The 21312-nt window shown below is 44.2% G+C and overlaps 1 protein-coding gene across 1 annotated transcript in view; it reads right to left on the bottom strand.

The window, feature by feature from the left end:
• Positions 1-734: 734 nt before the first annotated feature.
• LOC311100638 (1-phosphatidylinositol 4,5-bisphosphate phosphodiesterase epsilon-1-like) overlaps positions 735-21312 on the bottom strand; it is a gene marked incomplete at its 3' end in the record, with an annotated part of 107045 nt that continues 86467 nt past the window's right edge. The window contains exons 19-29 of the mRNA XM_084141567.1: positions 20809-20944; positions 19181-19305; positions 18880-18997; positions 18380-18502; positions 14612-14905; positions 13483-13646; positions 8662-8923; positions 8242-8360; positions 7961-8089; positions 7654-7851; positions 735-890 (exon numbers count right to left, since the gene is read on the bottom strand). Of these exons, the coding sequence (XP_083997693.1) occupies positions 735-890; positions 7654-7851; positions 7961-8089; positions 8242-8360; positions 8662-8923; positions 13483-13646; positions 14612-14905; positions 18380-18502; positions 18880-18997; positions 19181-19305; positions 20809-20944 (1824 nt within the window). The remainder of the gene's footprint in view (positions 891-7653; positions 7852-7960; positions 8090-8241; positions 8361-8661; positions 8924-13482; positions 13647-14611; positions 14906-18379; positions 18503-18879; positions 18998-19180; positions 19306-20808; positions 20945-21312) is intronic.

Here is a 21312-nt window from a genome sequence, read left to right as displayed (position 1 = left end):
TTGTGGGCCCTGCCGCCAAGGACAGGATGGTCACCGCCCCCCAGGAGGAGCCTCGCTGCCTCTGCCCAGCCCTCCACCATCCAGGCCTTGAGTCCTGCAGAGAGAGACCCTGCAAAGGGAGAGGGAAGTCATGGACAACAGCACTACAGACATATCTGGAGTATACAGGACCTCAGATGCATGATGCAATACACAATTGCCCATATCATTGTCCACTGAAACATACTAATGTGCATATCAATCTGTAGATGCCATTGTTTTGTTATGTTAGTTGTTACAGTATCAATAATAATAATAATAATAATAATAATAATAATAGTAATAATAATAATAATAATAATAATATAATAATACACATACAATATTAAAATAAAGAACGTAACCAAGATGCATGTTTGAAACACTGCAGATAAAAATACATTTAGACATTGTCCCTGAGTGACTTGTTTATCCTAATTAATGAGGTGATGAATAATCTCATTAAATATATGGCATTATATAAATGGGGTATAAATAAATGAAGATGTGAAAAGTTAAGAAATTGAAAAAGGAAGACTGACTACGGAAGACAGATTTATAGGCACGGCCAGAAGAAGAATGAGAAGAAAAAGAGAGAGGCTACTAGGGCCTTTGATCAAGCCATAACTGTAAAGACAACAGGAAACTGTAGTGACTTCCATACCTTCTGGGGACTCCAGCCACACACTGCAGACCGAGCATCTCACTCATGGGTCTCAGTCAGAGGCAACACTGTCTGCTGCCCTGCTGCTTTCATCCTTACAGTGGCTATGCTCTTGTGTGGCTGGGGCAATGACGCTCTGGCTGCGACTCGTCAGTTTCTTCAGCTCGCTGGCAAACGAGATGCCTTTCCTCTTGTCCTCACCGGCCATCTGAATGCACACACACACCAACAGTCAGAGTTATTACTGATAAAAGCGAGAATGATTATTGTTGCTCATAAGAACTTGAGCCGATGCGTGGGCAACTCAAACATTGACATGATTTACACAAAAGTTTGAGGTACTGATTTGGGCTCGTTTTGAAGATTGTTCATTAAGAAATGCATACTGAAGCCAAACAAGAGTTGTTTTGGGGGTGTGGTTTGATGTGGGTGTGAACTGTTCGTATATTACTGAACAAAAATATAAACGCAACATGTAAAGTGTTGGTCCCATGTTTCATGAGCTGAAATAAAACATCTCAGAAATGTTCCATACATACAAAAAGCGTATTTCTCTCAAATGTTGTGCACGTCCCTGTTAGTGAGCATTTCTCCTTTGCCAAGATAATCCATCCACCTGCCAGGTGTGGCATATCAAGAAGTTGATATGAGAATGATTATTGACTGTAAGTCGCTTTGGATAAAAGCGTCTGCTAAATGGCATATTATTATTATTATTATTATTATGAAACAGCATGATCATTACACAGGTGCACTTTGTGCTGGGGACAATAAAAGGCCAATAAAATGTGAAGTTTTGTCACACAACACAATTCCACAGATGTCTAAAGTTTTGAGGCAGCGTGCAATTGGCATGCTGACTGCAGGAATGTCCACCAGAGCTGTTGCCAGATAATTGAATGTTCATTTCTCTACCATAAGCTGCCTCCAACATCGTTTTAGAGAATTTGGCAGTACGTCCAACCGGCCTCACAATGCAGACCACGTGTATGGCGTTGTGTGGGCGAGCGGTTTGCCGAAGTCAACATTGTGAACAGAGTGCCCCATGGTGGTGGTGGGGTTATGGTATGGGCAGGCATAAGCTACGGACAACAAACACAATTGCATTTTATCGATGGCAATTTGAATGCACAGAGATACCGTGACGAGATCCTGAGGCCCATTGTCGTGCCATTCATCCGCCTCCATCACCTCATGTTTCAACATGATAATGCCCTGCCCCATGTCACAAAGACCTGTACACAATTCCTGGAAGCTGAAAATGTCCCAGGCCTGCATACTCACCAGACATGTCACCCATTGAGCATGTTTGGGATGCTCTGGATCGACGTGTACGACAGACTGTTCCAGTTCCCGCCAATATACAGCAACTTTGTACAGCCATTGAAAAGGACTGGGACAACATTCCATAGGCCACAATCAACAGCCTGATCAGCTCTATGCGAAGGAGATGTGTCGAGCTGCATGAGGCAAATGGTGGCCTGTGGAATGGTGACCAACAGATGCATATCTCTATTCCCAGTCATGTGAAATACATAGATTAGGGCCTAATTTATTTATTTCAATTGACTGATTTCCTTATATAAACTGTAACTCAGTAAAATCTTTGAAATTGTTGCGTTTATATTTCTGTTCAGTATACATATGGAAATAAATAAAAAATAGTCATTGATGACAGGCGCATGGGCCCCCAGAGCTCGTGGGCTGCGGGGATGTCCAGTACGCCAGTGGGTGTCAATAATTTCGGACCCCACTGCATATGCAAGACATTATGTAAAACATGTCTCACACTCAGTCATAGTTAGTAGAATAATTAATTGGCAAGATTTTGGCACCTTCAACTTTTTAGAAGGTTAGGAGGAAAGTTAATAATTTAAACCACCTCAATTTATTCACATTCACTGAATGATAAGTATTTACTTTACTTTAGTCATTTAGCAGACGCTCTTATCCAGAGTGACTTACAGTTAGTTAGTGCATACATTATTTTAATTTTTTCATACTGGCCACCAGTGGGAATCGAACCCACAACCCTGGCGTTGCAAACGCCATGCTCTACCAACTGAGCTACATCCCTGCCGGCCATTCCCTCCCCTACCCTGGACGACGGCAATTGTGCGCCGCCCCATGGGTCTCCCGGTCGCGGCCGGCTATGACAGAGCCTGGATTCGGACCAGGATCTCTAGTGGCACAGCTATCACTGCGATGCAGTGCCTTAGACCACTGCGCCACTCAAAATTCAAACATTAATTACCAATCTGCTTTCTATAATCCTGCAGACTATCATTCTCCATGAGAAAACCTTGTATCTCAATTAATTCCTCGTGGACAGATCTACGTAAACCTAACTTGCACCATAGAATCTGTCGGGAAGGAATGGGATGCGTGGGATAACGAGCAGCAGTAGTTCCGGTGTTATGACACTGATGGTTTGTCGGGACTGATGGTTTGTACGGTTGTGGCTAGATGGAGTACAGCTCCATCTAGTTGTCAACAACTCGTCACCGACGTGACAACTGTAGCTTAACCCTAACCCTTTTCCTAACGTCTCTGCTGGAGCATGTCCCGTACAGGAGTGGTTAATTCATGTCACATGACCAGGAAGCAGAAAGTTTGAGTGGTGACACATTTTATTTTGGAACCTATGTGTTAGTGCTGTTCTTAACACAGTTTTTGGGTGGGATTTTACTGTCTCCTGAATGAACTGCTAGGGCTAGCAGGCTAGCCCCGACTAGCTAGGCTACCTTGCTGTCACCGGCAAAGCTTGTCGCTTTGCGGATGGCTCTTGTAGTTGGGACTGCTGTTCCTGACCCGAGTATGAGCCTTTCGGCCTCCTCTGATTTGGAGTCGGATCTGGAGATGGCCACTAAAACCTTGAAATGTGAGACGTGTGAAATGTTCACCGTAGTGAAAGAGGATACATTTACTGACTTATACACTTGTGATAAGTGTAAACAGCTCGTTGCCTCAAAAGACTGGATCATTGAACAGGGTCCTAAATAAACATTTTGCTCTGGCCAAGGAGACTTCAAGGCTGCATGCTGTTTTTGATGCGGAAATTCAAAATGATCGAGGGGATAATCCAGGGTGCTCTACAGTAGCTTCTGTGGATACTAGCATGGACCACGTTCCTGTATTAACACATCCCACCGACGAGAACCAGAACTACTGCGTCTTGCTCTACACCATCGGAGACAAGGTGGAGTCGACAGAGGTAGAAGTGGAAGAAAATCTCAACGTATCTTCTCTCTTTGCTCTTTGCCCTCTCATCCAGACCTGTGGTTATCTAACAGTTTCAAGGCGCTGAGCTCCGTCTCCACCGGGGCCCTCCAACATGGACCTCTGCCACTCCCCCCATCCTTTCCATTCCACATCAGTACCCAGCGCAAGCTCCTCTGGATCTGATCCTGGTTTACTGAGCCGGCCATCCGCTGGAGCAGCCCCCAGAGCACATTCCACAGGCTCGCAGCGACCCTCTCGTCCTCCAGTGGTAGTTGTTATAGGAAGCTCCATAGTTAGGGTGTTCGCGGTAGCAAGGACCCTCTGCTTCTCTGCAGGCTGTGTTCGTTGCTTCCCTGCAGGCTGTGTTCGTGACATAGATCACCAGGTCCTTGCTGTGATGGAGGAACACCCGAATGCTCACACAGTAGTCACTCATGTTGGTACAAACTACATCAATCTTTATAAGTCGGAGCAATTAAAAGCTGACTTCAGAGTGCTCATAGGCAGGCTAAAGGAGACAGACAAGCAGGTTCTAATTTCCGAGCCTCTACCAACAATAGGTTGTGGAATGGAACACTTTAGTCATGTACTCTGGCTACACTACTGGCTTAAAGTACATTGACAATTTTGACCACTTCTGGGAGAGGCCCCAGTTTTACAAGAAGGATGGCTTGCATTCAAATAGGAGAGGGGCAAAAGTTCTCGCCCAACATCGAGGAGGCTCTTATAAATCATTGACTCAACAACAGCCCAACCCCTGCTCAGGTAATTCTTTGCATTCCCACATCGTTATCATCGTACTGCTACAGATAATCATATTCCCAGGGGTATTGTCAGTAATAATCTTGTGCCCATACACTTGAATTCCACTGTTCGCTCTGTTACAGTTAGCCCAAATGGGAAGCCCACTGATCAGCTCGTCCACTGCTATTATTTCAAATACATATGGACACCCCCCGCTGTTTTCAAATCACGTAGAGAGCTTGGGCTGTTACCTATAAAACGTGCTAAGTTCGATGTCAAAGATGGACCTTCTTGATATATTGGTACATGACACGAGCCCGGATACTCTGGTTCTCACAAAGACTTGGCTAAATGGTTAGATCCCAGATAGGGACATTGCCATTGCTGATTACAACATCCTCAGGTGTGACAGACTGAACAAGGGGAGGGGTAGCTATACACTGTATGTGAAATCAACTCGTGGCATCATGTTCTCTAAATATCTCTATCCACATTTTTTCCCCCTTCTTTTGGTTATAGAAGTGGCCATAAGCCAAAATACGCATTTATCTGTTGCGGGGCAGATGCTGGCACTGGCAGATGCTGTTGGTACTATTGCGGAGTATTTAAAACCTATTCTGTCATCTGAATTAGTCGTCTTAGGGGATTTTAACTTGATGTCTTACCCCAGCCTCAGACCATTTAAATAATATTTGTCTTGCATTTAATCTGACAACTGATTGCAGAACTCACACAAATTAATATAAAAAATACAGCAAACTCCTCGCTGATTGACCTAATTCTGACAAATAGCCCCCACAAGTACTTGTCCAGTGGTGTCTTTGCCAAAGATCTCAGTGATCACTGTTCTATTGCATGTATTAGAGATACCAAGCAGATTAACACTGCTCCTCGTATAATTCCTCATATAAAGATACATAAAAAAATCATAATAATGTGTAGGCCTATTACTTTGACCCCCTCTCAATCAGAAAGATCTCTGGCTCCCAGGTGTTTTTTATACAGGTGACAAACTGAGATTAGGAGCACACTCTTAAAGGGAGTGCTCCTAATCTCAGTTTGTTACCTGTATAAAAGACACCTGTCCACAGAAGCAATCAATCAATCAGATTCCAAACTCTCCACCATGGCCAAGACCAAAGAGCTCTCCAAGGATGTCAGGGACAAGATTGTAGACCTACACAAGGCTGGAATGGGCTACAAGACCATCGCCAAGCAGCTTAGTGAGAAGGTGACAACAGTTGGTGCGATTATTCGCAAATGGAAGAAACACAAAATAACTGTCAATCTCCCTCGGCCTGGGGCTCCATTCAAGATCTCACCTCGTGGAGTTTCAATGATCATGAGAACGGCGAGGAATCAGCCCAGAACTACACAGGAGGATATTGTCAATGATCTCAAGGCAGCTGGGACCATAGTCACCAAGAAAACAATTGGTAACACACTACGCCGTGAAGGACTGGAATCCTGTAGCGCCCGCAAGGTCCCCCTGCTCAAGAAAGCACATATACAGGGCCGTCTGAAGTTCGCCTGAATGATTCAGAGGAGAACTGGGTGAAAGTGTTGTGGTCAGATGAGACCAAAATCGAGCTCTTTGGCATCAACTCAACTCGCCGTGTTTGGAGGAGGAGGAATGCTGCCTATGACCCCAAGAACACCATCCCCACCGTCAAACATGGAGATGGAAACATTATGCTTTGGGGGTGTTTTTCTGCTAAGGGGACAGGACAACTTCACCGCATCAAAGGGACGATGGACGGGGCCATGTACCGTCAAATCTTGGGTGAGAACCTCCTTCCCTCAGCCAGGGCATTGAAAATGGGTCGTGAATGGGTATTCCAGCATGACAATGACCCAAAACACACGGCCAAGGCAACAAAGGAGTGGCTCAAGAAGAAGCACATTAAGGTCCTGGAATGGCCTAGCCAGTCTCCAGACCTTAATCCCATAGAAAATCTGTGGAGGGAGCTGAATGTTCGAGTTGCCAAACGTCAGCCTCGAAACCTTAATGACTTGGAGAAGATCTGCAAAGAGGAGTGGGACAAAATCCCTCCTGAGATGTGTGTAAACCTGGTGGCCAACTACAAGAAATGTCTAACCTCTGATTGACAACAAGGGTTTTGCCACCAAGTACTAAGTCATATTTTGCAGAGGGGTCAAATACTTATTTCCCTCATTAAAATGCAAATCAATTTATAACATTTTTGACATACATTTTTCTGGATTTTTTTGTTGTTATTCTGTCTCGCACTGTTCAAATAAACCTACCATTAAAATTATAGACTGATCATGTCGTTGTCAGTGGGCAAACTTACAAAATCAGCAGGGGATCAAATACTTTTTTCCCCTCACTGTATATACAAAAACATCAGCTCCTCCCTCGACGCGGATTGATCAACATTACGTTTTTCCGGTTTGGCCCACCACTTATTTTCCCTATAGGCAACAAAACCAATGCGTGTGCAACTGTGGAGCAAAACAGGCGGGGTTGGCTTAGAATCAAATGATGGTTGACAACATGTAATCTATATTTCCTCTCCAAATCTTTATTGAAAAAATACAAAAAAAATCTCACAACGAGCACTTGTTGTCTCAAATCGATACAGTTGTTTCTTAGCTAGCTAGCTATTTCTTTGCCATATTAGCATACAGTAGAAGTGACAAGAGTCAAAACACTTCAAAACAAGTCATGGTATCAATAACAAGATGCAACGAGCTGAAACGAGCCACCTAAAATTGTCACATGGCAGCTTCTTGTCATTGTTGCTAGCTATCTGACTGTCCAGAATCATAACCTCATCGACGCGCACGTATCATTTTCGTGACGTTGTCAGCTAACCCGTCTACTGTATATGAAAGTAAAGTAGTGTGTATTTCATATGACGACCCCAGAAGGGGGCACTTAGAATGAAGAAATTGATTAAAAAAATACAGTATTTGCTTGACCTATTTCTCATTAAAATAGCTTGCCATGGGAAATTTCTGTTGAATAAAAAAAGTAGTACCTCTTCCTTGGTTTTAAGGCAGATTCTGCCCACATATCCCTCTTCGGGCTGCCAGCTGTTGATTAACCTGATGATCTCCTCCTCGGGGGCTAGGGGGCGCTGCTGAGGACACCTCTTACTGTCACTGCGCTCCTTCGCCAGGAGCACCTTCTCCTCACACAGGAAGTACTCACTGGCACCATCTGTGGACATCGGTAACTAAAATCGAGAGACGAGAAATAGATAAGCCACTATGCACTGAGAGTGGCGGGTCTGGTGTGTGTTTGTGTGTGTACATTTGTCTATGGGTGGGTGCACTGGGACTGACCGTGTCCAGTAGCTGTCTGGCGGTGGTCTGCTCGTTCACAGACATTACAGTGAAAGGCTCTGGACCTGGCACCCCATGGACAGTCACTTTGTGCTGCTGGGCTGCCCTCCGCTCCTCAGAACTAATCAGCTGCCAGGGAAATACAGTGTTGTAGATAGATATTTACATAGTCCTTACATGTACTTTAAGGTTGCTAGCTAATTAGCTCATCAGATGCTGTTCGAAGAGCTACAATAATATTAGTAATCCCTAGCTGCTCCTCAGGGGTGTGTGTGTGTTACCATGGCAGCAGGCAGGGCTGTGCCGGTGGGGTTCTCCTCTACTCTGCGGCTGTAGATGAACAGACTGGACACCTCCAGGGGCTCGTTGTGCTGTGTCCTCAGCTGGATGTGTCTGTAGCCTGAAACAACAGACATCCAACCACCGACATTAAGAACTAGGAGTAGAAGTGTATTAACCTGGCCAAATGCCATGCTGTAGCTGCTAGCAACCTCTGTACATAGCATGTTGCTAAATATCATTGTTAAATGATCTATTAATAGGTTACATGCTATTGATGTGTGAACTTGAGACAGGGACATCACCCAATAAATCTTCTGCAATAGTGAATGGGAAAAGAGGTCATAAAATTGAAAATGGAAGTTTAAAGTCATTACTTTCTTCCTCCTCTTTTCCTCTCCACCCCTCCCCTTCTCCCTCACCTGGTTTGAGGGCCCGTAGGGGCAGAATCCTTTGAGCAGTGGTCTGGTAGCTGTTGTTCTCAACCACAGCGATGCGCAGGAAGCAGGCGTCCTCAAAGTGCACGGGGAACATGAAGTGCTCTGACCACATGGGGTTGAGTGTGTTGCGGTGGATGGGCTTGGTGCGGAATTGGAAGCTGTCCACGGGCATGCCCATCACTTCCACCTCCACACAGGGGCTGCACGCACTGTTGGCAGGGCACACATTCTGCCCAGACACAATCTGACAGAGACGGAAAGGACACCTTTAATTCATTATATACTGTATATCAAAAGTGAATTTAATCATCTCAATCCACTATAATACAGATACTTGGCATTACAAGTGTAATTACATTATTCTTTGATTTACTTAATACTTTATCATACTTACTGTATATCATATTCCTGCCAGATTTTATGAGAAATTAAACATCTGTTTACACATACAGTTGAAGTCGGAAGTTTACATACACCTTAGCCAAATACATTTTTACTCAGTTTTTCACAATTCCTGACATTTAATCCTAGTAAATATTCCCTGTCTTAGGTCAGTAACCACTTTATTTTAAGAATGTGAAATGTCAGAATAATAGTAGAGAGAATGATTTATTTCAGCTTTTATTTCTTTCATCACATTCCCAGTGGGTCAGAAGTTTACATACACTCAATTAGTATTTGGTAGCATTGCCTTTAAATTGTTTAACTTGGGCCAAACGTTTCAGGTAGCCTTCCACAAGCTGGGTGAATGTTGGTCCATTCCTCCTGACAGAGCTGTTGTAACTGAGTCAGGTTTGTAGGCCTCCTTGCTCGCACACACTTTTTCAGTTCTGCCCAAAGATTTTCTATAGGATTGAGGTCAGGGCTTTGTGATGGACACTTAAGCCATTTTGCAACAGCTTTGGAAGTATGCTTGCGGTCATTGTCCATTTGGAAGACCCATTTGACCAAGCTTTAACTTCCTGACTGATGTCTTGAGATGTTGCTTCAATATATCCACATAATTTTCCTTCCTCATGATGCCATCTATTTTGTGAAGTGCACCAGTACCTCCTGCAGCAAAGCACCCCCACAGCATGATGCTGCCACCCCCGTGCTTCACGGTTGAGATGGTGTTCTTCGGCTTGCAAGCGACCCCCTTTTTCCTCCAAACATAACGATGGTCATTATGGCCAAACAGTTATATTTTTGTTTCATCAGACCAGAGGACATTTCTCCAAAAAGTATGATCTTTGTCCCCATGTGCAGTTGCAAACCATAGTCTGTCTTTTTTATGGCGGTTTTGGAGCAGTGGCTTCTTCCTTGCTGAGCGGCCTTTCAGGTTATGTCGATATAGGACTCGTTTTACTGTGGATATACAGTGAGGGAAAAACGTATTTGATCCCCTGCTGATTTTGTACGTTTGCCCACTGACAACGACATGATCAGTCTATAATTTTAATGGTAGGTTAATTTGAACAATGAGAGACAGAATAACAACAAAATCCAGAAAAACTCATGTTAAAAAATTGATTTGCATTTTAATGAGGGAAATAAGTATTTGACCCATCTGCAAAACATGACTTAGTACTTGGTGGCAAAACCCTTGTTGGCAATCACAGAGGTCAGACGTTTCTTGTAGTTGGCCACCAGGTTTGCACACATTTCAGGAGGGATTTTGTCTCACTCCTTTTTTTCGAGGTTTCGAGGCTGACGTTTGGCAACTCAAACCTTCAGCTCCCTCCACAGATTTTCTATGGGATTAAGGTCTGGAGACTGGCTAGGCCAATCCAGGACCTTAATGTGCTTCTTCTTGAGCCACTCCTTTGTTGCCTTGGCCGTGTGTTTTGGATCATTGTCATGCTGGAATACCCATCCACGACCCATTTTCAATGCCCTGGCTGAGGGAAGGAGGTTCTCACCCAAGATTTGACAGTACATGGCCCCGTCAATCGTCCATTTGATGCGGTGAAGTTGTCCTGTCCCCTTAGCAGAAAAACACCCCCAAAGCATAATGTTTCAACCTCCATGTTTGACGTGGGGATGGTGTTCTTGGGGTCATAGGCAGCATTCCTCCTCCTCCAAACACGGCGAGTTGAGTTGATGCCAAAGAGCTCGATTTTGGTCTCATCTAACCACAACACTTTCACCCAGTTCTCCTCTGAATCATTCAGATGTTCATTGGCAAACTTCAGACGGCCCTGTATATGTGCTTTCTTGAGCAGGGGGACCTTGCGGGCGCTGCAGGATTTCAGTCCTTCACGGCGTAGTGTGTTACCAATTGTTTTCTTGGTGACTATGGTCCCAGCTGCCTTGAGATCATTGACAAGATCCTCCCGTGTAGTTCTGGGCTGATTCCTCACCGTTCTCATGATCATTGCAACTCCACGAGGTGAGATCTTGCATGGAGCCCCAGGCAGAGGGAGATTGACAGTTCTTTTGTGTTTCTTCCATTTGCGAATAATCGCACCAACTGTTGTCACCTTCTCACCAAGCTGCTTGGCGATGGTCTTGTAGCCCATTCCAGCCTTGTGTAGGTCTACAATCTTGTCCCTGACATCCTTGGAGAGCTCTTTGGTCTTGGCCATGGTGGAGAGTATGGAATCTGATTGATTGATTGCTTCTGTGGACAGGTGTCTTTTATACAGGTAACAAGCTGAGATTAGGAGCACTCCCTTTAAGAGTGTGCTCCTAATCTCAGCTTGTTGCCTGTATAAAAGACACCTGGGAGCCAGAAATCTTTCAAATTGAGAGGGGGTCAAATACTTATTTCCCTCATTAAAATGCAAATCAATTTATATAACATTTTTGACATGCGTTTTTCTGGATTTTTTTGTTGTTATTCTGTCTCTCACTGTTCAAATAAACCTACCATTAAAATTATAGACTGATCATTTCTTTGTCAGTGGGCAAACGTACAACATCAGCAGGGGATCAAATACTTTTTTCCCTGACTTTAGATACTTTGGTACCTGTTTCCTCCAGCATCTTCACAAGGTCCTTTGCTGATGTTCTGGGATTGATTTGCACGTTTCGAACCAAAGTACGTTCATCTCTAGAAGACAGAACGCGTCTCCTTCCTGAGCGGTATGACGGCTGCGTGGTCCCATGGTGTTTATACTTGCGTACTATTGTTTGTACAGATGAACGTGGTACATTCAGGCTTTTGGAAATTGCTCCCAAGGATGAACCAGACTTGTGGAGGTCTGATTTATTTTGATTTTCCCATGAGGTCAAGCAAAGAGGCACTGAGTTTGAAGGTAAGCCTTGAAATACATCCACAGGTACACCTCCAATTGACTCAAATGATGTCAATTAGCCTATCAGACGCTTCTAAAGCCATGACATCATTTTCTGGAATTTTCCAAGCTGTTTAAATGCACAGTCAACTTAGTGTATGTAAACTTCTGACCCACTGGAATTGTGATACAGTGAATTATAAGTTAAATAATCTGTCTGTAAACAATTGTTGGAAAAATTACTTGTGTGATGCACAAAGTAGATGTCCTAATCGACTTGCCAAAACTATAGTTTGTTAACAAGAAATGTGTGGAGTGGTTGAAAAACGAGTTTGAATGACTCCAACCTAAGTGTATGTATACTTCCGACTTCAACTGTAACTAGTTTTATGACCTCTTTTCCCATTCACTTTTGCAGAAGGTTTATTGGGTGGTGTCCCTGTCTCAACTAGAGAAATCATACTGTATATATGGTGCAAATAGCTCCAATAAACCCATCAAAACCATGTTGAAGAGCCCGATGGGAGTGCTTTGGGTAAGTGTGTGTATACCCAGGAGGGTAATTAGTGGGAGAGACCAGTATATGGGTCATATTGAAGTGTGTTTGACTACATTCTAAAATCAGTTTTTGTTGGGTTGAGTGTCTGTGTATCCCTAGAGGGGGAGAGATTGTGTATGTGTACTCCCAGCAGCATACCACCCTGCATCCCATTGCTGGCTTGCCTCTGAAGCTAAGCAGTGATGGTCCCTGGATGGGAGACCAGATGCTGCTGGAAGTGGTGTTGGAGGGCCAATAGGAGGCACTCTTTCATCTGTCTAAAATTGGAAAAAAAAAAGATCCCAATGCCCCAGGGCACACTGCCCTGTGTAGGGTGCCGTCTTTCGGATGGGACGTTAAACAGGTGTCCTGACTCTCTGTGGTCACTAAAGATCCCATGGCACTTTGCGTAGGGGTGTTAACCCCGGTGTCCTGGCTAAATTCCCCATCTGGCTCCTCATACCATCATGGCCACCTAATCATCCCCAGCTTCTAATTGACTCATTCATCTCCCCTGTAACTTTTCCCCAGGACATTGCTGTAAATGAGAATGTGTTCTCAGTCAACTTAATTGGTAAAATATGGGTAAAATAAAAAATACAAAGTGTGTGTGTGTTTGCATGCTTGCTTGTGTGCATCTATGTACACTCCCCTCCATATGTTCCTATTAGACAAAATAAAATCCAAAACACAACCAAAACAAACTGGAAATGCATCCAAAAAGTTTGTAGTCACAAGCTTGATGTAGTCATTGCGTGCAAGGAATATGGGACCAAATACTAAACTTATAAGTGAATTCCAAATACTTCCAACTTCTTCAAAATGGGGGGACTAGATACAGTGCTTTCATTTCTTAACGGTCAAACAGATTTGTATGAAAATATCCTCATTTAAAAGGTGCCATTCTGTATTGTCACCTCATATGAAACATTTGATCTCAAATCCAAAAGTAGTATAGAGCCTATGAAGTATAGAGACAAAAAAAAGTTGTAGCTGTCCAAATACATATGGAGGGGAGTGTGTGTGTGTGTGTTTGTGTGTACTCACAGTCAGAGAGTAGTGTGTTGGGCTCATGCTCTCCACGTCTCTCTCCAGGGAGCAGAGTTGCTGGTAGAGGGGACAGCAGCGATCCCACAGCATTGGAGGTTTCAGGACATATCCACAATGCCCATTTGCCTCAAACAGAGCTGTATTCAACTGCATGGGCAGGTCTAGAGAGAGAGACCAGAGGTGGAGATGGAGAGAGTGAAAGAAGGGGGGGGGGGGGAGAATGAGAGAGGAGAAAGAGTTAGAAAACTCAGACAACAGCAGACCATCCACTCTAAATGTCCATTGTTTCACAAGCATCACTTATCCTAATTTTAGTTTGAAAAATGGCATAGGTGAGTGGAGAAACATAGCTTGCAAATCTGCATCTAAGCTTGATAAATGTGTAAAACAGACAAGCCAATAAAATACATCAGGCCTATCAATATCACGACCATGTCCAGTGTACGGAGTTGACTCACTGCTGCCCAGGTCAGAGCACCCCCTTACAGAGAAATTAGCTGACTGCAGGAATGTCCACCAGAGCTGTTGCCAGATAATTTAATGTTCATTTCTCTACCATAAGCCACCTCCAATGTTGTTTTAGAGAATTTGGCAGTACATCCAACCGGCATCACAACCGCAGACCACGTGTATGGCGTCATGTGGACGAGCGGTTTGCTTATGTCAATGTTATAAACAGAGTGCCTCATGGTGGCGGCGGGGTTATGGTATGGGCAGGCATAAGCTACGGACAACGAACACAATTGTATTTTATCGATGGCAATTTGAATGCACAGAAATACCTTGAAGATATCCTGAGGCCCATTGTGAGGCCCATTTTTTAAAGGTATCTGTGACCAACAGATGCATATCTGTATTCCCAGTCATGTGAAATCCATAGATTAGGGCCTAATTTATTTCATTTGACTGATTTCCTCATATGAACTGTAACTCAGTAAGATCTTTGAAATTGTTGCATGTTGGGTTTATATTTTTGTTCAGTATATATTATTTTATTATAGGGTTATTTCCCTATACACAGATAAAGTCCCAGCCTTGTCCTGGACTTTCAATGAAGAATCTCCATTGAGCATAGTAACATCCAGGGACTAAAATGGACCAACCGTATCAGTAAGACTGTCCTTACCGTCAGTCTGATAATTGAGAGCCACCACTTGTATGCCGTGTAGCCAGAAGGGCAGAGGGTTGGGGTTGGCTGAGTCGATGCGCGTTGCGGCCGGGTAGGTCCTTAACAGCTGGCAAGTGGTGTGCTGGATCAGCTTCTGGGAGTTGCGGCGGCAAAGGCGCTTGGCAGTGTTCTCGTTGACCGAGGAGATGTGGTAGCACTTGGGAGTGCGGAGGATGGCACTCATTGAGGCGCTGGGGCTGAATATGGGCGATGTCTGCTCTTCCCAGCTCAGACGCATGCCCTCCACGCCACCTAGAGGGGGCAACAGTTAGACATTTACAATCTAGACATTTAGCGGATACGTTTATCCAGAGTGATAGCAGTGAAAAGGAAGCAGAAACAAGGACCGATCAAATAACGATTTGAACACATTTCAAAAAAGCTTTTTTCCAGGGTATTAAGACAATGTAACACTAACATTTAAATAACACAAATAGTACAGGTAACTGCCAAAATAATGGAAACACTTGAGTAAATGAGAGATACAAAGTATATTGAAAGCAGGTACTTCCACACAGGTGTGGTTCCTGAGTTAATTAAGCAATTAACATCCATCCCATCATGCTTAGGGTCATGTATAAAAATGCTAGTCAGGCCATTATTTTGGCTAACTTTGGTATGGCCCTATAGGATTACATTTTACATTTGGGATGTGGCAAATGTAAAATATTTCTTAACGTTTAAACTGCCATCTAAAAAAAACTTAAGACCGACAACCAGGTGAAGAGAGTTCCTTACTAATTAGTGATCTTATTTAATAAATCAAGTACAAGGGAGGACTGAAAACCCGCAGACACTCGGCCCTCCATGGAATGAGTTTGACAAAAATCATAAAATGACGTGAATTCACGATTTCAGATGACTGGTAGGGGGCAATGCAGTTCAATCTACTGCAGTCCTGGCTACCTACCAGACGGCACTCACCTTACTGCTGTCCCCCACCCACTCAGCAACAATGGTAGGTAATGCAGTTTGAGGTTCTCTGCTGTGTGCCTCTCCTCCATGTTCTCAGTTGTCAGTAGTACATGGGACTTCATGTCCCACTTCTCATCAATGTGATGGGTCGTTGCAGTGATGTATGACAGCATGTTCAAAGACATCCAACAATCTGTTGCGCAACGTATAGTGTTTGAGAGCTCGCGCTTTGTAGGCCTACTTGCAGAGCAGTCATTGTACAATTTCTCCATCCGGGCCGTCACAGCATCTTGTGGTCTGGTTCTAGATATGCCTGGATAAGAGCATCTGCTAATGACTAAAATATAAAAATATGCCATCAAGGCATTGAAGCCAACATCCTCTACCATTGGCAATGGCTGCATATCAACTGCAATTATTTCTGTAATCAGTGCTGTGATTACTACTGCCAGCAACAGGTTGGGTCTCCCTTTCAGATGGTTAAGCATTGCACCTGTACTGCCACTGTAGCTCAATTCCACCTAGCAAAGTTTGCATTTATTTCACCACCTTCTCATTTAACTTCTCAAAGTATTGCCATAGAGGACTTCGCTGCTGTCGCTTCCCTGTCTTACACTATGCCATGTTAACAACGATGATGTGCGGAGTTCTGTGTATCTGTTGCAAATAAACGTTTAAACGTTCACACCCCTAGATGACAATTCCCCCCCCCATCCACAGGGCGGTAACTGAATAGTTTGATGAACATGAAAATGATGTAAACCATATGCCATGGGCGTCTCAGTCACCAGATCTCAACCCAATTGAACACTTGTGGGAGATTCTGGAGCGGCGCCTGAGACAGCGTTTTCCACCACCATCAACAAAACACCAAATGATGGAATTTCTTGTGGAAGAATGGTGTCGCATCCCTCCAATAGTTACAGACACTTAATATAATATATGCCAAGTTGCACTGTAGCTGTTCTGGTGGCGGGCCAAAGCCCTAGTAAGACACTGCAGTGCCTTGCAAAAATATTCATCCCCCTTGGCGTTTTTCCTATTTTGTTGCATTACAACCTGTAATTTAAATGGATTTTTATTTGGATTTCATTTCACATACACAAAATAGTCCAAATTGGTGAAGTGAAATGAAAAGAATAACTTGTTTCAAAAAATTCTAAAAAATAAATAACGGAAAAGTGGTGCGTGCATATGTATTCACCCGCTTTGCTATGAAGCCCCTAAATAAGATCTGGTGCAACCAATTACCTTCAGAAGTCACATAATTAGTTAAATAAAGTCCACCTGTGTGCAATCTAAGTGTCACATGATCTGTCACATGATCTCAGTATATATACACCTGTTCTGAAAGGCCCCAGAGTCTGCAACACCAAGCAAGCGGCACCATGAAGACCAAGGAGCTCTCCAAACAGGTCAGGGACAAAGTTGTGGAGAAGTACAGATCAGGGTTGGGTTATAAAAAAAAATATCAGAAACATTGAACATCCCACAGAGCACCATTAAATCCATTATAAAAAAATTGGAAGAATATGGCTCCACAACAAACCTGCCAAGAGAGGGCCACCCACCAAAACTCACGGACCAGGCAAGGAGGGCATTAATCAGAGAGGCAACAAAGATACCAAAGATAACCCTGAAGGAGCTGCAAAGCTCCACAGCAGAGATTGGAGTATCTGTCCATAGGACCACTTTAAGCCTTACACTCCACAGAGCTGGGCTTTACGGAAGAGTGGCCAGAAAAAAGCCATTGCTTAAAGACAAAAATAAGAAAACACGTTTGGTGTTCGCCAAAAGGCATGTGGGAGACTCCCCAAACATATGGAAGAAGGTACTCTGGTCAGATGAGACTAAAATTGACCTTTTGGGCCATCAAGGAAAACGCTATGTCTGGCGCAAACCCAACACCTCTCATCACCCCGAGAACACCATCCCCACAGTGAAGCATGGTGGTGGCAGCATCATGCTGAGGGGATGTTTTTCCATCGGCAGCGACTGGGAAACTGGTCAGAATTGAAGGAATGATGGATGGCGCTAAATCCAGGGAAATTCTTGAGGAATTTGCAGCGCCAGAAAAAACATGTGCCTCCAAGATATCCCGTCTCTAACAATCCCATTTTACAAACCCTTTAAAAACTCCACGACAGCTTCTCTCAGCATCTTTCACTATACTCTCTAATTCAGCGTGCACACACTTTAAGAGTGCCATTTTAAGTATGGAAAAGTTAAAGGGATAGTTCACCCAATTTACATAATGACACATTGGTTTCCTTACCTTGTAAGCAGTCTTTGGACAAGGTATGACAGCAATCCATGCTTTGGTTTAGTTTCCCTGGCACTGTTTCCACATGCCTACATTTGAGCATTTGTGGCACAAATCCCATTCAAGTCATGGGACCGATATTAGCATTTTTTGCGCAGCATGTCCAAATCATATGAAAGTATCTCAAATTGACTGTGAAACTCAACAAAGACACTTATACATTTTACATTTTAGTCATTTAGCAGACGCTCTTATCCAGAGCGACTTAGTTAGTGAGTGCATACATTTTTCATAGATGGATTTTTAAATGATGAGCGAAAAATGCTTATATCGGTCCCATGACTTCAATCAAATTTGTGCCACAAATGCTCAAATGTTAGTATGTGGAGGGGGGGGGGGGGGGTTAACTATCCCTTTAACAGGCTGGTTCCCATGGGGGGTAATCTGATTGAGTCTGTATGTGGGTATCCTTCCCTGTCCCTTCACATCCCGTCCCCAGCTCCAGGTCTAGGGGTCTGGGTCAAAGGGAAAGACTTGGCCATACGTACCCTTCCCCGGTACTGCCTCCCTGGGGCTGCCTCCGCTACGACCAGGATCCATGGCAAAGATGGACTTCCTGTTCTTTCTGTCTTTTCTTCTGCCAGAGGCCGAATGAGAGAGGGTGGAGAGGCCTGTTTCCCACACACACACACACAGAGAGAGAGCCCCAGACGAGAGTGTAAGACAAGGCCATGGCTTAAGGGCACCATCTCGCTTCCTCCACACCTTTCCCTTTCTCGCGCTGGTTTAATGTTGCTTGTTTATTCTGGCTGTGCTCTGGAGAATTATGCCCCTAGAACATGTACACTTGATTCTAATGTACAATCAATTCATAGCCCTGGTTTTGTTCCTTTGTGAACTTTAATTGTTATCTCCCACGATTGGAAAATCACCAGGCAGAATAAAAACACTAGGAATAGTAAATGCACTACATTCTGAACATAAACCATTTCTATACTGGAATGAGCCATATAGTAAAGTCAATTAAAGTAAAGTAAAGGAGGACTACCAGGGAACTTGACGGCCTGGCAGTAGATGATGAGGTCAGAGAGCTCCTGAGCGATCTGTCGACTCTCCTTCTTGTTCTGGGGGGGATATAACTCTTCTTCCAGCTCTATGTCAAATACCTGGGGTAGGAGCAGAGTCAGTGATTCAGATCTGGGATTATTTCTAGGAATAAAGACATTTAGGGTGCATTTGTCAAGTGTTTATATACTGTAGGTCTGGTGTCTCATAGTTAATCATTTAGATCAGTTTTATCTCTATGGTCTCTCCTGGCTCAGAGACTAGAGGTCAGAGGTGAAACCCACCTTCCCTTTGTTCTTGGTTACAGCATTGTCTGCTTTCTTCATCCTCTTGGCCATCTCATCAATGATAGGATGGTCTTCCTTGTCACCTGATGACTTCCCTTCTGGTTTATCATTCAGGATGTTATCTGAGAAATAGGGAGTCAGACAGAACAGCTTGAATTACTCAACTGTGCTTCCAATGTAATGTTATTCACTGGCTTCACATTTAATCTTCCTTACATTTACATTTTACATTTTAGTCATTTAGCAGACGCTCTTATCCAGAGCGACTTACAGTTAGTGAGTACATACATATTTGTATTTATTTTTCTTACTGGCCCCCCGCGGGAATCGAACCCACAACCCTGGCGTTGCAAACACCATGCTCTACCAACATCCCTGCCGGCCATTCCCTCCCCTACCCTGGACGACGCTGGGCCAATTGTGCGCCGCCCCATGGGTCTCCCGGTCACGGCCGGCTACGACAGAGCCTGTGAAACCATTACTGGTAAACTGAGATATGAATTCCATACCATAACACATTCCACATGCTTGCAATGCTGGGAATTGGGGAAATGTCATTCAGACAAAAACAGTGTCCCTCCACAAATCCCAAAATGCAATGCAGTGTCTGTAAACAAAGAGCTGGGAGTTTGAGCCTTCTTCTTTCGCCCACACACAGCAGGATACAGTACACTACTGTAAACACACAATTCATGTAAGCCATGTATCACACAAAGATGATTTTCACCAAAATGCATCCTGACAGTTATTTTACAGCGGGAATCACACTGGTTCAGTGCAGTTACAGTGTAGTGTTGTCTGTCTGTCTCATATTGCTCTGGTTACATGTGGTGGCTGCTGAGAGCATAGCCTATCCGCAGAGGTCCTAACAGTAGTGGAGTGGGCTAGGGATTTTCACCCACACTGCTCCATGTTTGACAGGGGCGCGCAGGGGCCTGAGAAACCAGATGTCTTTGTTTTCTCAATCCGATCAGCCATCGTCACTAGCAACATATCAAGACACAGCAGTGCAGATGGGGGGGTGATGTATTTACACTACACTGGCCCTGTGTGTACTGACAACACAGAACCAAACAAATAATCAGACATTAACCCACAAACCACACGCTCTGCTGCTTTAACCTTATTCCCTCTGCAGTTTAATACTACAATTACCCCCAATCACAATGTCAAGTTCCAGACTTCTAACCTACCCAGTACCCATTGGTACAGTAAAAGCCTTGATTTCACCCCTGCAAGCAGGCAAGCAATGGAGACATGCACAGCGTACAGTACCCAGGCACACAGTACCCAGGCACACAGTACCCAGGCACACAGTACCCAGGCACACAGTACCCAGGCACACAGTACCCAGGCACACAGTACCCAGGCACACAGTACCCAGGCACACAGTACCCAGGCACACAGTACCCAGGCACACAGTACCCAGGCACACAGTACCCAGGCACACAGTACCCAGGCACACAGCACAAGCTCACTGCACAGACGGAGTGCTACAGTAGGAACCATACTGTATATGCAGGGAGACAGGGAGGAAGGTTATGTTGTTCAGTTTACCTTCAAGGCTATATGTTGTATACATTGTTACAGAGTGTTTATCTACAGTGAAAGCGAGTCTCTCTCACCATCAGACAAGGATTCACAGTCATCGTCGTACTCGTCTTCTTCCTCTTCATCATCATCATCATTTTGGTTACCAGGTGAGCTTCCTCCCGGGGCCCCGTTGCTGGCCTGTGCCTTTATGTGGGCCAGCTGGTGAGTCTGAGGGAAGAGAGTATGGCATGATTAGTGTAAAGTGCTGTAGCCATTGCACCATGTCAACAGACATAAAAGCTTGTTTTTACATGGGGCCATAATGTGTCTGTGTGCTTCCAGGACTAGGCTCCTCAGTCACCTCCGAAGACACACAGCTTGACTGATGTCATCCTCGACTGCGAGGGACCGTGTGTATATACTGTGTGCATGCGTTCACACTGTATAAGGTCTTGCAGTGGGGTAATATTTGATATACATGCATATTATACAGTGGGGAAAAAAAGTATTTAGTCAGCCACCAATTGTGCAAGTTCTCCCACTTAAAAAGATGAGAGAGGCCTGTAATTTTCATCATAGGTACACATCAACTATGA

Source organism: Coregonus lavaretus (assembly GCF_964263955.1).
Source record: "Coregonus lavaretus genome assembly, chromosome: 25".
Lineage (NCBI taxonomy): Eukaryota > Metazoa > Chordata > Actinopteri > Salmoniformes > Salmonidae > Coregonus > Coregonus lavaretus.
The sequence above is the reverse complement of the archived record's forward strand: the minus strand, read 5'-3'. Positions and strand labels throughout refer to the sequence as shown.